A 13,982-nucleotide genomic window follows, 5' to 3' on the forward strand; every position below is an offset into this window, starting at 1 on the left:
GCGAAATATTGCCAGTTTGGAACGGGATTGACAGAGGCACTTCGAGACAAATTTGTGTGTGGTTTATTTAAACAGGATACACAAAAGCGACTGCTCGAGGAGAATGAGCTGACGCTTGAGAAGGCGGTCACTATGGCAGCAGCACACGAAGCCGCAGCGAGAGGCACGGCAGTAATGCAGCTACGGTCACCGGAGCTCAGTGCACACAAATTGGGTGTGAGTTCTGGCAAATGTTATCGTTGTGGAAAGACAACGCATGATCAGAACCAGTGTTGGTTTAAAAACCAAGAATGTAGAACTTGTGGTAGGCTTGGACATATAGCTAGAGTATGCAGGTCAGGGAAGAAGACCAGCAACAAGAAGTCACCGCAAGGAAAATACGCAAAGGTACACAAGGTGACCGAACAGGAGTCCGATTCAGACGCTAGCAGTAATGAACTGGCTAGCTTAAGCTGTAATGAACTGGCTAGCTTAAGAGTACTCAACGCTGGTAAGGGTGCAGACCTCCAGACAATTTGGGTCACTCTTCAGATAGAAGGAGTCCAAGTAAAACTGGAATTGGACACTGGATCGGCATTGACGGTCATAAATAAGAAAGATTACGGAAAGTTATTCCAGCATATTCCCCTACAGGATACGGGGATTATATTGAAAACATACACGGGGCAAAGAGTGTACCCCATCGGGAAAATAGAGGTTGCAGTGGTCCACAAGGGCGAAGACAGTCAAATAATGGACTTATATGTGATATCTGAAGGAGGTCCTCCACTACTAGGACGGGAGTGGATTAGGAAAATGAATATGGACTGGCATTTCCTACAAACAATAACGAGTGAGAACTCGGTGAAGATAGTCGGCCCAGACTCTGGAACGGATGATGGTAAGCCCAACTCAGGTGCAAAAGACAAAGTTTCAGCACAGAATTCCACTGAGCAACAACAACATAGTTTAACTGTGGATTCTGAGTCTGGCAAGTCTACTGATGTGCCCATTTCTGAGGGACACCGGGCTCGAACTCAACTCCATTTCAAACTACAACAGCAATTAGAACAAATGCTTCGCCGTTTTGAGCAAGAGTTGAATGCAACGAAAGAGTTCTTTGATATAGAGTTGGAGAATCTGGAAAGACAACAGAAGCAGCTGATGGAGAAAATGGAGCAGGAGCACACAAAACGTCTGATGTCAGAGGAGTTAACGGTCAGCCAACTCCTGCATATGCTGAAGGACAGGACTCTGAAATGGGAAAAACTTGAACATGAACTTCAATATTCAAACGAAAGGGGTTCGGAGCTCTCAAAGGTTATTGGAAGAGCTGAGGTGGCAACACAGACTGAGATGACTGCAACAGAGCAGCCCTTGGATGCCAAAAGTACGCTGACTCACGTCAACGTAGAACAACAGACCGCTGAAACAGCTGCTCCGGTAGAGGGATTGCATAGTCCGATCAATCAATCTCCAAAGGAAGTTGAAGTATTAAAATCACAAATGAGGTCACTAGTAAACGACTTGCTGAAAGCCCAGAAAAAGCTGGATGCAGAGGTACACATGAAGAAGTCTCTTCAGGAAAGATGTCTGGATTTGGAACAAGAGCTGGCTAATGTCCAGCTGGGTATGGAGGAAATAGACGACCCTCTCACTGGTCTAGCTCAGGACGACACCGAATATTACGATGTCCTGTCCTGCCCAGCTTGTAACTTCGACTCCCAAAGTGCAGAAATCATGGAGGAGCACCAAAAGTCTACGGAACATCGGGAGAAGCTGGCTCTACGACGGAAACAGGAGGAAGAGAAGGAGGAACTGCGCATGCAGCTGGCAGCTGTGGCAGCTGACAATGGAGCCCAGAGAGTCTCCAAGAAGCAGAAAAGGAAAAGTAAAAACAGAAGATGACCCATCTGAACCATTATCACCTCTACCAGATCACACACGTGGTCCCTCCGAACGGAGCCAATTCAGTTCGGAAGTTCAAACTGTTAAATCCATGGAAGGACTATTGAATGAGTCACTCCAGCAACGTGAACCGACTACACCACAGAGATTGAATCTGTGAACTGTTTTCCGCAGAGACTGAATCTGTGATCTGTTTTGACATGAAGTTATCTATGTATCTATGTTATTCTGTTATGTAAACCTGAAGTTATATATGTATATATGTTATTACGTTATGTTAAATGGGGAGATGACTGTAAAGCTAGGAAGGGAGGAATGTTGTGTATGTAATATGTGTGCTACTTTGAACCTATGGACAGGACTGCACTACTTGTTGGGCGTAGTGATACGCAGTACCACTCCTGGCCATAGGGGTATAAATAGTACTGTGGGTACTGATCCCCCTCAGTTCCCGCCTGTGGGGATGAAGTAAAGACCTACGTGTAGTCCCTACCTCCAACCAGTAAAGACCTGTTTGAGTTATACGTTTAAGTCTTTGTGTTAATTGTTCAATACAATACACATACTTAACAGCCAGCAACGCCCACATCCCAGGAAAGAATGGAAAAAAAACTAATAAATCCAATAGGGAATTCAGGAGAAACTTCTTTACCCAGAGAGTGGCAAGAATGTGGAACTTGCTATCACATGGACTGGTTGAGGTGAATAGCATAGATGCATTTAAGGGGAAGCTTGATAAGCACATGAGGGAGAAAGGAATAGAAGGATATGGTGATAGGGTGAGATGAAGAGGGGTGGGAGGAGGCTCGTGGAGCACAAACACCGGCATGGACCTGTTGGGCCGAATGGCCTGTTTCTGTGCTGTACATTCTGTGTAATTCTATGTAATGTGACTAAACAAGACTGTTTCTCTTTTCAAACCAGATAGTGGCTGCCATCTTTGCCATCGCTGGGATAGTGATGATAACCTACGCTGATGGTTTTCACAGTCACTCGGTTATCGGAATCACACTCGTTGTAGCCTCAGCCTCCATGTCAGCTCTTTACAAGGTAACAACTGCAGCAGAAACACAGCCAGTCTCTCAGGGAGCTAAAAGTGAATGGATTAACCCTTTCAGGAATATAGTTCAGCTTTGTGTTCCGGGGAGGAGGGGTGGAAGAACTGAATTGGGGACTTCCGTGCCCTGTCAGTGTAATTGAATCCCTTCACGTGCAGTTGTGGGATTCTTGTCAAACAGTCAGGTTACGTACTAATTGATATCGAGACTGGATAAAGCCACAGCCTAATCACGACATATGAAGTTCTGGGGTGTCAGCATTGTTCAGTGGGTAGCACTCTTGCCTCTGAGTCAAAAGGTCATGGGTTCAGGACTCACTCCAGAGACTTGAGCCAGTAATCTAGGCTGACACTCTCAGTACAGCACTGAGGGAGTACTGCATTGTTGGAGGTGCCATCTTTCAGATGAGATGTTAAACCGAGGCCCCATCTACCCTCTCAGGTGGACGTAAAAGATCCCACGGCACTATTTCGAAGAAGAGCAGGGGAGTTACTCCCAGTGTCCTAGCTAATATTTATCCCTCAACTAACACTTAAAACAGATTATCTGGTCATTATCTCATTGCTGTTTATGGGAGCTTGCTGTGCACAAATTGGCTGCCGCGTTTCCTACATTACAACAGTGACTACACTTCAAAAGTACTTCATTGGCTGTAAAGCGCTTTGGGACATCCCGAGGTGGTGAAAGGTGCTGTAGAAATGCAAGTCTTTCTTTCTTTCAGGTTTTGTTTAAGATGCTCCTGGGCAGCGCCAAGTATGGTGAAGCCGCCTTATTTCTAACGGTGCTTGGATTCTTCAATGTCACGTTCCTCACTTGCATTCCTGTGACCCTTTATTTCACCGGCATCGAGCACTGGACCTCTTTCAGCCTCATTCCCTGGGAGAAACTGTGCGGGATGGCAATTCTTCTGCTGTGTAAGTCCCAAAGGGTTTGCGAAACGCTTTCAATGTCTATGCCTCCCCCAGACTCTCTCCTCCATTACTGCTGATTCTGTGAATGAGCTGCCCAGTGGGAACCGGATCCTACAGGGAACATTGTGGGGTGGGCGGGGGGAGGAATCATAGGGGTTAATTTTTAAGGGATTCCCTAAAAGTGTCAGCTGTGGCTCAGTGGGTAGCACTCTCCTCTGAGTCAGAAGGTTGTGGGTTTGAGCCCCACTCCAGAGACTTGAGCACATAATCTAGACTGACACTCCAGTGTAGTACTGAGGGAGTGCTGCACTGTCGGAGGTGCCGTCTTTCGGATGAGACGTTAAATTGATGTCCCGTCTTCCCTCTCAGGTGGACGTAGAAGATCCCATAGCACTATTGGAAGAAGAGTAGGGGAGTTATCCCCGGTGTCCTGGCTGATATTTATTCCTCAGTCAATATCACTAAAACAGATTATCTGGTCATTATCTCATTGCTGTTTGTAGGATCTTGCTGTGTGCAAATTTGTAACTGCGTTTCCTACATTACAACACTGACTACACTTCAAAAAAGTACTTCATTGACTGTAAAGCGCTTTGGGATGTCCTGAGGTCGTGCAATAGAAATGTGAGTCTTTTCTTAATCTCATGACTTCTTGTGTCCATTGTTTCAGCCTTTAACATCCTGATGAATTTTGGGATTGCCGTCACCTCCCCAACACTGATATCTGTGGGAGTGGTCCTCAGTGTTCCTGTAAATGCCGGTAAGAAAGTTTCTCTTCGTCTGTTTTCCAAGACAGCTCAGCACGAAGGATGTCATAACAGGAGGCTCTAAATCCTGGCAAATGCTCTCCTGGCCTTCCTCACATCTTCCTCCCTGTGTAAACTAGAGCTCATCCAAAGCACTGCAGCGGGGCTTTAAATCGAGGTGTTCAAAATAGTGGTAGGAGGGCAAAACTGTGGCAGATAGAGTTCAATGTGGGAAAGTGCATGATGATCCACTTTGGACCTAAGAAAGATAGATCAGAGTATTTTCTAAATGGTGAGAAGCTGGGAACTGTGGAGGAGCAGAGAGATTTAGGGGTCAAAGTACAGAAATCACTAAAAGCTAGTGAACAGATATAAAAAATAATTTAAAAGGCTAATGGAATGTTGGCCTTTATTGCAAGAGGGCAATACAAAGAGGTGGAAGTTATGTTACAGCTGTACGGGGCTCTGGTTAGACACCGTCTGGAGTACTGTGTTCAGTTCTGGGCACCGCACCTCAGGAAGGATATATTGGCCTTGGAGGGGGAGCAGCGCAGATTCACCAGAATGATACCGGGGCTAAAAGGGTTAAATTACAAGGACAGGTTGCATAGACTAGGCTTATATTCCCTTGAATATAAAAGATTAAGGGATGATCTCATTGAGGTGTTTAAGATGATTAAAGGATTTGATTGGGTAGATAGAGAGAAACTATTTTCTCTGGTGGGGAAGTCCAAAACAAGGGGGCATAACCTTAAAATTAGAGCTGGGCCATTCAGGGGTGATGTCAGGAAACACTTCTTCACACAAAGGCTAGTGGAAATCTGGAAAACTCTCCCCCCGAAAGCTGTTGAGGCTGGGGGTCAATTGAAAATTTCAAAACTGAGATTGATAGATTTTTGTTGAGTAAGGCTTTTAAGGGTTATGGAACCAAGGCGGTTAAATGGAGTTAAGATAAATATCAACTCTGATCTAGCTGAATGGTGGAACAGGCTCAAGAGGCTGAATGGCCTCCTCCGTTTCCTGTCTTCCTGTGAGTGTCACCAACGAGTGGACTGGCCACACCCAGACCAGGCGTGCGGTCCCAGCTGCTGCATGAGGCAGAACCGAGGGTGGATTAGGGTCTACAATCGGAAACTCTGAGCCCCAAGCTGAATGGTGACTCAAAGGACCCAAACGATGGAGGGAAAAGTTAGCCTGTTCATTTAAAGGGGAAATAGTGCCCAATCCAGCCTCTTCACCTGGGCACCAGATAAAAAGTGCCCGATCCGGCCTCTCTTCACCTGGGCACCAGATACAAAGTGCCCGATCCAGCCTCTCTTCACCTGGGCACCAGATACAAAGTGCCCGATCCGGCCTCTCTTCATCTGGGCACCAGATACAAAGTGCCCGATCCGGCCTCTCTTCACCTGGGTACCAGATACAAAGTGCCCGATCCGGCCTCTCTTCACCTGGGTACCAGATACAAAGTGCCCGATCCGGCCTCTCTTCATCTGGGTACCAGATACAAAGTGCCCGATCCGGCCTCTCTTCACCTGGGTACCAGATACAAAGTGCCCGATCCGGCCTCTCTTCATCTGGGCACCAGATACAAAGTGCCCGATCCGGCCTCTCTTCATCTGGGCACCAGATACAAAGTGCCCGATCCGGCCTCTCTTCATCTGGGCACCAGATACAAAGTGCCCGATCCGGCCTCTCTTCACCTGTGTACCAGATACAAAGTGCCCGATCCGGCCTCTCTTCACCTGGGTACCAGATACAAAGTGCCCGATCCGGCCTCTCTTCACCTGGGCACCAGATACAAAGTGCCTGATCCGGCCTCTCTTCACCTGTGTACCAGATACAAAGTGCCTGATCCGGCCTCTCTTCACCTGGGCACCAGATACAAAGTGCCCGATCCGGCCTCTCTTCACCTGTGTACCAGATACAAAGTGCCTGATCCGGCCTCTCTTCACCTGGGCACCAGATACAAAGTGCCTGATCCGGCCTCTCTTCACCTGGGTACCAGATACAAAGTGCCCGATCCGGCCTCTCTTCACCTGTGTACCAGATACAAAGTGCCTGATCCGGCCTCTCTTCACCTGGGCACCAGATACAAAGTGCCTGATCCGGCCTCTCTTCACCTGGGCACCAGATACAAAGTGCCTGATCCGGCCTCTCTTCACCTGGGCACCAGATACAAAGTGCCTGATCCGGCCTCTCTTCACCTGGGCACCAGATACAAAGTGCCTGATCCGGCCTCTCTTCACCTGGGCACCAGATACAAAGTGCCTGATCCGGCCTCTCTTCACCTGGGCACCAGATACAAAGTGCCTGATCCAGCCTCTCTTCACCTGGGCACCAGATACAAAGTGCCTGATCCGGCCTCTCTTCACCTGGGCACCAGATACAAAGTGCCTGATCCGGCCTCTCTTCACCTGTGTACCAGATACAAAGTGCCCGATCCGGCCTCTCTTCACCTGGGCACCAGATACAAAGTGCCTGATCCGGCCTCTCTTCACCTGGGTACCAGATACAAAGTGCCTGATCCGGCCTCTCTTCACCTGGGTACCAGATACAAAGTGCCTGATCCGGCCTCTCTTCACCTGTGTACCAGATACAAAGTGCCCGATCCGGCCTCTCTTCACCTGTGTACCAGATACAAAGTGCCTGATCCGGCCTCTCTTCACCTGTGTACCAGATACAAAGTGCCCGATCCGGCCTCTCTTCACCTGGGCACCAGATACAAAGTGCCCGATCCGGCCTCTCTTCACCTGTGTACCAGATACAAAGTGCCCGATCCGGCCTCTCTTCACCTGGGCACCAGATACAAAGTGCCTGATCCGGCCTCTCTTCACCTGTGTACCAGATACAAAGTGCCCGATCCGGCCTCTCTTCACCTGGGCACCAGATACAAAGTGCCCGATCCGGCCTCTCTTCACCTGTGTACCAGATACAAAGTGCCCGATCCGGCCTCTCTTCACCTGGGCACCAGATACAAAGTGCCCGATCCGGCCTCTCTTCACCTGTGTACCAGATACAAAGTGCCCGATCCGGCCTCTCTTCACCTGGGCACCAGATACAAAGTGCCCGATCCGGCCTCTCTTCACCTGTGTACCAGATACAAAGTGCCCGATCCGGCCTCTCTTCATCTGGGCACCAGATACAAAGTGCCCGATCCGGCCTCTCTTCACCTGTGTACCAGATACAAAGTGCCCGATCCGGCCTCTCTTCACCTGGGCACCAGATACAAAGTGCCTGATCCGGCCTCTCTTCACCTGTGTACCAGATACAAAGTGCCCGATCCGGCCTCTCTTCACCTGTGTACCAGATACAAAGTGCCTGATCCGGCCTCTCTTCACCTGGGCACCAGATACAAAGTGCCCGATCCGGCCTCTCTTCACCTGTGTACCAGATACAAAGTGCCCGATCCGGCCTCTCTTCACCTGGGCACCAGATACAAAGTGCCCGATCCGGCCTCTCTTCACCTGGGCACCAGATACAAAGTGCCCGATCCGGCCTCTCTTCACCTGGGTACCAGATACAAAGTGCCCGATCCGGCCTCTCTTCACCTAGGTACCAGATACAAAGTGCCTGATCCGGCCTCTCTTCACCTGGGTACCAGATACAAAGACCTAAAAAAAATCCAAATGGAGTGTTGTTTCATGGGAAATGGCTTTTCCCCCTCCCCCCCAAACAACAGAGGTTTGCCAAGCATGCTTTCCTGGTAGCAGGGTCCCATTGAAGAGGAATCTAGGGAGCCCATCACACCCGTCTGCCAGTTAATAAGTGGACCTCAAAGTTCTCGTCTACAACCTTTTCCCTTCTTCAGCATCATCGTCTCGCACCCACCTGTCCGCTCTTCCTCCACCAACCTTCTTTGCATCTTCTCCCCCCTCTCTCTGCCACAGAGACTTCAGCCCAGCCCTCCTTCAAGACCTTCCTCAAACCTACCTCTTTGATCTTGGCTTCAGTCATTAATCAACTACTGCTGGTGGGGGCAGGAGCAGGTGGGGCTATTCTCACCTCTGTGATGCACTTCAGGGCGTTTACTTATGTTTAAGGTGCAATTTAAGGGCAGATTGTGCCAGTAAAAAGATTCTTTGGGTGAGACATTAATCGCACTATTCAAAGAAGAACAGGGAGTTCTCCCTGGTGTCCTGGCCAATATTTATTCCTCAATCAACATCACTAAAACAGATTATCTGGTCATTATCTTATTGCTGTTTGTGGGATCTTGCTGTGCGCAAATTGACTGCTGCGTTTCCTACATTTCAACAGTGACCACACTTCAAACAGTACTTCATTGGCTGTAAAACGTGAGACGCCCCGAGGTCTTAAAAGGTGCTGTAGAAATGCAGGTCCTTTGCTTTACATCACAAAACATTCTCAATAGAGAACAGAGGATACCTGGGAGTGATTGCAGGGCAGTTAGAGTTAATGGAGAGAGTTCTGATCCCATCAAATCCGTCCCTTTGTACAGAGTGCCACAACTCTGCAATGATACCGAAGCCTTAAAATCACTCCGGGTGCCCGCTGTTTGTACTGAGTAAATCTCAGCTCCATGAGTGAGTTCTGGATCTGAGCTGGTGGCAGCTGCCAGGACCAGGTGGTGACACTTCAGTCCATGTCTTTGATGCCTGAAGGGCAACTGCTTGAGATAGTCAAGAGTCACTTGGTTGTATAAAACCTGCTACAAGTGATTCAAGAAGGCCCATCACCACCTTCTCAAGGGGCATCTAGAGATGGGCAATAAATGTTGGCCTTGTCAGTGAGGCCCGAGAACAATTTTTTTTTATTATTCATTCACGGGATGTGGGAGTCGCTGGCAGGGCCAGCATTTATTGCCCATCCCTAGTTGCCTTTGAGAAGGTGGTAAGCCACCTTCTTGAACCAGCTGCAGTCTGTGTGGTGTGTCATAGCGGTTTGGTATAACTGAGTGGCTTGCGAGGCCATTTCAGAGGGCAGTTAAGAGTCAACCAAATTGCTGGAGTCACATATAGGCCAGACTGGGTAAGGATGGCAGATTTCCTTCCCTTAAGGACATTAGTGAACCAGATGGGTTTCTGCGACAATCCGGTAGTTTCATGGTCACCATTATTGATACCAGCTATTCCAGAATAAAAACCCAACCTCAACCATTAACGTTGCCTATTGGTTCTTTCCCCCATCCCCACAGTTGCAGATGCGTATTCCAGTGACATAGTGTTCAATAGTGTGCGAGTGATCGCCATACTGATTATCTGCCTGGGCTTCCTGCTGCTGCTGCTGCCGGAGGAATGGGATCAACTGGCCATGGAGTTCATCGCCCGCTTCAAAGTCAGCAAGAAGGAGGAGCCTGTCGAGGAACGGGGAGAGCCGGGATTCGCGGGACAAAGCCGGAACAAGGGCTCCCGAACCTCCACAGCGACATTCGCACACTCGTTCTAGTGTGGCGTCAGCGGAGCCCAGCTTACTGTATATTACAAGAGATAACAAAAATAGCTTTTATGATAAAAGGCAGGAACAAACAAATAGCTCATATTACATATGGGTGCGTATTTCTTAACGATATTTCTAAAGCGTTGGACATGTTGTCTGATAGCTTGTATTTCTTGGTCCCAATGTCAGGCTTGTGGTCAGGTGATCACTGAAGGGAGGGGGTAGCTTTAAATGAACCCTCCCTCCTTCTGATTCTTTTTGTTGCATAGATATCGGATGAGGGGGAGGGGGAGTAGAGTGGTGAAGTTGGCCTCGGGTGAGGGGGGGGCAGGCGGTGCCGACTCGCTGTCAATCCCGCCTCTGCCGTCTCGCCATTCTCCCTGCTATTTCCTCGCGTATTTGAGGATTAAAAGCTATTGAGAAGCCGGGGGTAAGTGGCGGGTTTTTATTTTTAACCATCCACATTTCACGTTTGAGGTGCTGCAGCTTTTCGGGTCAGAGAAACATTCGGGTAGATTTTACAAAGAGTTTAAGGCAACTCTGTCATGGGCTACCTGATTTTTGTCCTCCATTAGGTCCTGGGCATTCCGATTAGCATTCCCAATGCATGAATAGCTGAATGCCGGCTTGTGAAATCCACCCCCTAATGTTTAAACTCTTTATTCTCACAACCCAGCACTGCCAATTCAATTATAAGGGCTAGTGTCAGCGATCCCTTTAAGGACCGCGTAATATTTTATATTTTTTTGGTCGCTGGTAGAGAATTTAGAGTTTAAAAACCTGTAATTGAAGGGTGTCTGTGCGGGGTTGTTATCATTATTAAAGGCAGACGCAATGTGGCTCAGTGGGACACACTGTGTTGGGAAGGCCTCGTGACCGCTGAACTATGACAAAGACGTTGGTGGGAGTGATTTTCAGCCACCGTTGCCTGCTGGCAGAGGAATAGTGGGAGGGGGGCCTCACCCACCCCATAGGCAGCCAATTCCCCCCCGATCCTATTTTCAGACCGGTCTGTATACCGGCAAACAGAACGGCCCCCTCTACTTGGCAGGGAGGCTGTTTAAATATGCAAATTGGGGTCCTACGCATGCTCTGCCCACTTGTACCTTGCGGTGAACGGCCCTTAAAGATGGTCACTTAAAGGAGCCACAAACTTTATTTTTCAAATGTGAGGCCGGGGGAGCAGGATACGGCACCCAGCAGCCAGACCGCCCCCCCTCCCCCACCTCCACTTTGGGATCAGCTCCTTCTACACCTCCTCCGCCCCCTTCCACCTCCTTTGCTCTGCTTGGCCAATTTCCTGCACAGTGGAGCGGATAGTTAGCGCCCGAAATTCGCCCACTGCATTCAAATCAGGCGATAACCTGAAAATGGTTCGGGCCCAGCCCCGAAGAGTGCTGCACTGTCAGAGGTGCCATCCTTCGGATGAGACGTTAAACCGAGGCCCCGTCTGCAAAAGATCCCATGGCACCACTGGAAGAGGAGCACTTTACGATGTAACTCAGCTTAACGTCTCATCCGAAAGACGGCAGCTCCGACAGTGCAGCACTCCCTCAGTACTGCACTGGGAGTGTACTGAAGTCTCTGGAGTGGGGCTCGAAACTACGACCTTCTGACTCAGAGGCAAGAGATCCACCAACTGAGCCACGGCTGACACCTTTGTTGAAGGGAAATCTCTTTGCCAATCCGACCACCCTTCTGCGGTGACCTACTGATGTGTGATAATCTTTTTATACTTAGCAAAAACGTCACACCTTGTGAATCGAAGCCTTGGCGTTAAACACAAAGAGGATTGTCACGCCACAGTACCAGATACTTGGCGGTCTCTCGGGTCTTTGAATTTTTTACTGATAGAAATGAAGACAAAACAATTTTAGGTAGTGCTTGCATGTGTCATTCCAAATATTCTAATTAAATGCGTCTGAATGTATGTGTTTATAAAAAAACTCTAATGGTGACTGGAAATAAAGCATGACGTTCAGGTATAAAACACAATCAGTATGTGCATGGTCCTCACTGCCAAAACCCACTCCCCAGCCCTAGGGTTGCCAACTCTGGTTGGACGAGATTTCATCACATGACCTCCAGCCTCCAACCGTCCCCCCCCCCCCAATATTGGTCGCCCCACACATCCATCCTCACGGTGCCCCATGGCCAATCGAAAAGCGAACAGACTCTTCGTTACCCGATTGGATGATTCTCCACCGTCAGTCAAACAGCCTTTACCCCTCCCCCGTCTCCAATATTTATATAACTAATAAAAGTGTGCATAGAGAAAAGGAAAAAAAAATCATTTTTTTTTAAGACCCTATGATTTTTTTTCTCGGGTGTTTTGCCGATAGCTGTGTGTCCGGGAAATTAATCATCAATTCCTGGAGACTCCAAGGCAACCGTGCCAGCCCCGGGCGGTACCTCTCTACCTATCAGATGATTAGAGACAGGCCCAGTGAAGGCTTGTGATTGAGAAGGAGCTTCTGTAATGTTTTCTCACTGATCTTACAGTCTGTGCATTGCAGAAGAGCAGTTAGCAGCTCCAGTCTGTGATGAAAAGATGCAGGTTTTGATTTCTTAGCGCGCTGATGACTCCATGGTACAAAGCACAGTGATGGCTCGTGCCTCACTCTTCTCTGGTACCTGAATACTTAATGAACAGACTGAACCATGAACCGGGGGGTGATAGTCCAAGCTTCCAGACCCCTTGGAGACCATAGGTAAGTACCATGGAGCCTCGGGGGAGAGGAGGGGCTAAAGGGAGATGAGGCTTCTGAACCTTTGCTCCTATCTGATGAGATTTGTCGTTATAAAATTTAAATCCCATCAATGTGCAGATATCCAGTTGCTGATGCTTCTATATTGGAGAAGCTGGGATTGTACAGGTGTTCAAAATCATGAGGGGTTTTGATAGAGTGAATAGGGAGAAACCATTTCCACTGGCAGGAGGGTCAGTAACCAGAGAGCACAGATTTAAAATAATGGCCAATCTGTGTAGCGAGTTGTTGTGATCTAGAATGCACTGCCTGAAAAGGGCGGTGGAAGCAGATTCAATAGTAGCTTTCAAAAGGGAACAGGCTAAATAATTGAAAAGGGAAATTTGCAGGACTATGGGGAAAGAGCAGGGGAGGAGGACTAATTGGAGAGCTCTTTCAAAGAGTTTGCACAGGCACGATGGGCCGAATGGCCTCCTTCTGTGCTGTAAGGTTCTAAAAGGGTGGTAAGTATGTGGAACAGATTACTGGCATGGACAAGGGGCCTTAGTGGGTTTCATAAAGGAATTAGACAGGTTCTAGTCAATAAATGGGGTTCCATTTGTTGACCAGAAATGAGCCCTGGGAACACTTTGGGTCGGTGGGCTAGACTGCCTGAGACTGTGTTACTATTTTTAAAACCACTTTTATCTGGAAAGGATGAAATTCATTCATCTGCGTAACTGTGTTAATTATGTAAAATAAGGATAAAAAATGATTGTCTATTTTATAAGAAATTGCAAAAAGCAACAATAAAATGCATTAATAAGAATTTGACTTTCGTGGTTTCTTTGTCTTTAAAGTATTTTCTCCCCACCATGTCTGGCTGAGAGTTAGAACTGTTCTCAACATTCGTGTGAGAACCAGGCCCGAAGTCACACATGAAGCAGAGAAGTCGTGTTTAACTTGTAAAAAAAACTTTGGTTAGACCGCACTTGAAGTGTTGTGCACGGTTCTGATCTCCATAATGTAAAAAGCATATGGGGCACTGGAGAAGGTGCAAAAAAGATTTACTAGGATGATACCAGAACTGAGAGGTTATACCTATCAGGGAACATTGAACAGGCTGGGGCTCTTTTTAGAAAAGAGAAGACTGAGGGGCGACCTGAAAGGTCTTTAAAATTATGAAAGGGTTTGATGGGGTAGACGTAGAGATGTTTCCACTTGTGGGGAGACCAAAACTAGGAGTCATAAATACAAGATAGTCACTAATAAATCCAATAGGGAATTCAGGAGAAA

General features: G+C 48.0%; 1 protein-coding gene across 1 annotated transcript in view; it reads left to right on the top strand.

The window, feature by feature from the left end:
• The window catches only part of LOC147112452 (solute carrier family 35 member F3-like), a 127,942-nt gene extending 114,433 nt beyond the window's left edge, over positions 1-13,509 (top strand). Inside the window, exons 6-9 of the mRNA XM_085996727.1 lie at positions 2,812-2,937; positions 3,667-3,859; positions 4,527-4,616; positions 9,758-13,509. Coding sequence (XP_085852853.1) covers positions 2,812-2,937; positions 3,667-3,859; positions 4,527-4,616; positions 9,758-10,008 — 660 coding nt within the window. The 3' untranslated portion in view covers positions 10,009-13,509. The remainder of the gene's footprint in view (positions 1-2,811; positions 2,938-3,666; positions 3,860-4,526; positions 4,617-9,757) is intronic.
• The last annotated feature ends 473 nt before the right edge of the window (positions 13,510-13,982 follow it).

The sequence above is a fragment of the Somniosus microcephalus genome, chromosome 9 (genome assembly GCF_052327205.1).
Source record: "Somniosus microcephalus isolate GS21.2 chromosome 9, FLI_Smic_1.0, whole genome shotgun sequence".
NCBI lineage: Eukaryota > Metazoa > Chordata > Chondrichthyes > Squaliformes > Somniosidae > Somniosus > Somniosus microcephalus.